At 36.9% G+C, this 2,723-nt stretch overlaps 1 protein-coding gene across 1 annotated transcript in view; it reads left to right on the forward strand.

Annotated features, from left to right (window-relative positions):
* The window catches only part of HACD3 (3-hydroxyacyl-CoA dehydratase 3), a 48,627-nt gene that overhangs the window by 41,182 nt on the left and 4,722 nt on the right, over positions 1-2,723 (forward strand). The window contains exons 9-10 of the mRNA XM_003784435.2: positions 806-912; positions 1,465-1,596. Of these exons, the coding sequence (XP_003784483.1) occupies positions 806-912; positions 1,465-1,596 (239 nt within the window). The remainder of the gene's footprint in view (positions 1-805; positions 913-1,464; positions 1,597-2,723) is intronic.

The following is a 2,723-nucleotide window of genomic DNA, read 5'->3' on the forward strand; positions in this document are numbered from 1 at the left end:
AAAAAAAAAAAAAAAAAGATTAGCCTTCTAGAAGGGATGATATAAATGAATCTTATATACTATAAGATTACTGAAGTTTGATTGTTTGCTTATCTAATTTTTCTGTTCTCACTCGTCAGTAGAAGAAATAACTCTTAAAAACTTTATCCAGTTATAATTGGTCTTTACCAGACTGTACATGTTCTGTATTTCTTCCTAGTCAAGTGGAGCACGAATTTTGTGAATGAACTCCTCAGCTCTAAGTTTGGTGGTGTTTTGACAAAGTTAGTCATTGAGAGGGAGAACAAGCAGGAGCAGCCTTAGGTTGTGTCTTGACCGCGGTCCCTGCCCCATGGCACCCAGTGTGCCTCCAAAATACTTAATGCAAAGGTTGAAGCACATTGTAGGTCCATATGTTAACTTACTGTTTGGGAAGAAACAAATTTCTTTTCTTATGAGATTTCCTTTAGAAAAGAGCATATCTGATTCTAAATTAGATGTTTTTTGTATATTTCAATTTTGATAACAATTCATTTATCTAAAGTGTCTGACTTCCTTACCCATTGGGAACATAGATCAGAACTAGCAGTAAAGCCAAAAGCCTTCTGAACATCCATCCAGTCCACATACTAAACAAAGAGGGTTCCTTTGCAACCTAACTTAGTCTTCTATTAGAGAGAGTCCACATCCTTTGAACAGTTAGGGAGTAGCAATGGGAGTTTGTGGGTTGAAGGCCCAGGATATTTTTTTTTACTTGAATTATATTCTAGGGTTGCATTTAGAACCTGAAGTGGCTTTTAACACTGGAATTGCTTATTTTCACTAGGTACCCCTTCTACATGCTTTGCTGCATTGACATGGATTGGAAAGTGATCACGTGGCTTCGTTACACCATGTGGATTCCCCTATATCCGCTGGGATGTTTGGCAGAAGGTACTTCAGGAATTCTAGGTTTCATAGGTGCTCAGCCGTTTCTTCCCTCTCTGCCTGCCTTCTGACAAATGGAGAATTGGATTTTGGAGGGATTTCTTTCCTGCAGCTTCCTTCATACTCTTGGTACCCACACTGCTCCAGGGAAGTAGCTCATTTGGAAAGGTTAGGAAGCCATGTGGGCCTATACTGCATACTTCTAATTTATAGAATATTTTTAATATTCCAAAGCTGGTCTTACTGATAACTTCATTTTGTTCTGAAAAACACTTGAATGAGTTAGGTAGGGATTTTTTACTCCATTCTCTAGAATAGGAAACTGAAGTCCAGTGCCATGACTATTGCTCATTCATGTCTCTGTTGACAGCATGGAAACTTATCTCTTAGGGAAAAAGGGGGGAGGGAAAAAAGGAATGAGCTTTTTCTACAAAGGAAGGAGGAAGGATTTCCAATTTTCCAATAAATCCAAAACTGAAACTTTGAGGTCTAGGGCCTGGAACTGTCACTAGATGGGACTTTCATTTGCTTCCAACAAGTTCTTGTTTCTTCTTGCAGCTGTTGCAGTGATTCAGTCCATTCCAATATTCAATGAAACAGGAAGATTCAGTTTTACGTTGCCATATCCAGTGAAAATCAAAGTTAGATTTTCCTTTTTTCTTCAGATTTATCTTATAATGTTATTTTTAGGTAAGTATTGGGTCTGTAATACAGGGGGTTGAGTTCAATGATTAAAAAATTTTAAAGTTCTTATTAAAATTCTTGTTTCCAAAAGAGTAGTGTAGAGTTAGAGAAAGATTACTATGTAGGGAGTGCTTTTAAAATTGAGTAAGAAGCTCATTTTACTTTTACTAATTTCACTAATACATTCCTTATGCAGAAGTTGTAGAGATGATAATAACCACTGACAGCAAGCAAGGAAGGAAGAAGGTAACGATGTCCTCTGAGCAACCCAGGGTTGCCGTAAAGCCTTCTGTCTAACGGTGGGAAAGCCTCTGCTCCTTATGAAAAACTTTCCTTAGAGTTTATGTTTATTTGAAATCATAAATTCCTGCCTTAGTTCATAAAAACTAAGAACTAAAAGCAGAAGAAATAAATCTAAATTATTATAAATCTCAGAACTTTAAAAGCCTTCCTAACTATAAGGGCTCTTTAATTTTTTTAAATATTAAAAAAAAATTTTTTTTTTGAGACAGAGCCTTAAACTGTCCCCCTGGGTAGAGTGCTATAGCATCACAGCTCACAGCAACCTCCAACTCTTGGGCTTAAGTGAATCTCCTGCCTCAGCCTCCCAAGTAGCTGGGATCTCAGGCGCCTGCCACAATACCCGGCTATTTTTTGGTTGTAGCCATCGTTGTTTGGTGGGCCCGGGCTGGATTCGAACCCGCCACCTTAGGTGTATATGGCTGGTGCCTTAGCCGCTTGAGCCACAGGTGCTGGGCCAAGGACTCTTTTTTTATTTGGTTTTTATTTTTAGTAATTGATGTTTGATTTTTTTTTTATAAGTACAACTGTATATGATCCTGCCTATGTTATATATACTATATACATAGACACGAAAAGACATACACCCTTAAAGATAGGTGAGTTATGACTTGAGAAAAAGAAATTTTTTTTTCTTGCAAGAGCAGGCAATTTAATATTTGTTGATTTTAATATAATAATGAAAATAAAATCGATCAGAATTGGAGGAATTTTGTCATTAAATATATTTGGGAGGAGAAAAAATTGATTATCATAGGTAGAACTTCACATGTTTGAAGACAAGACAACCTCCTAACTGTAAGGACTCTTTAAAGTTCTGGTACACTTTAATG

The sequence above is a fragment of the Otolemur garnettii genome, unplaced genomic scaffold (genome assembly GCF_000181295.1).
Source record: "Otolemur garnettii isolate 467f Iridium unplaced genomic scaffold, OtoGar3 scaffold00011, whole genome shotgun sequence".
Classification (NCBI taxonomy): domain Eukaryota; kingdom Metazoa; phylum Chordata; class Mammalia; order Primates; family Galagidae; genus Otolemur; species Otolemur garnettii.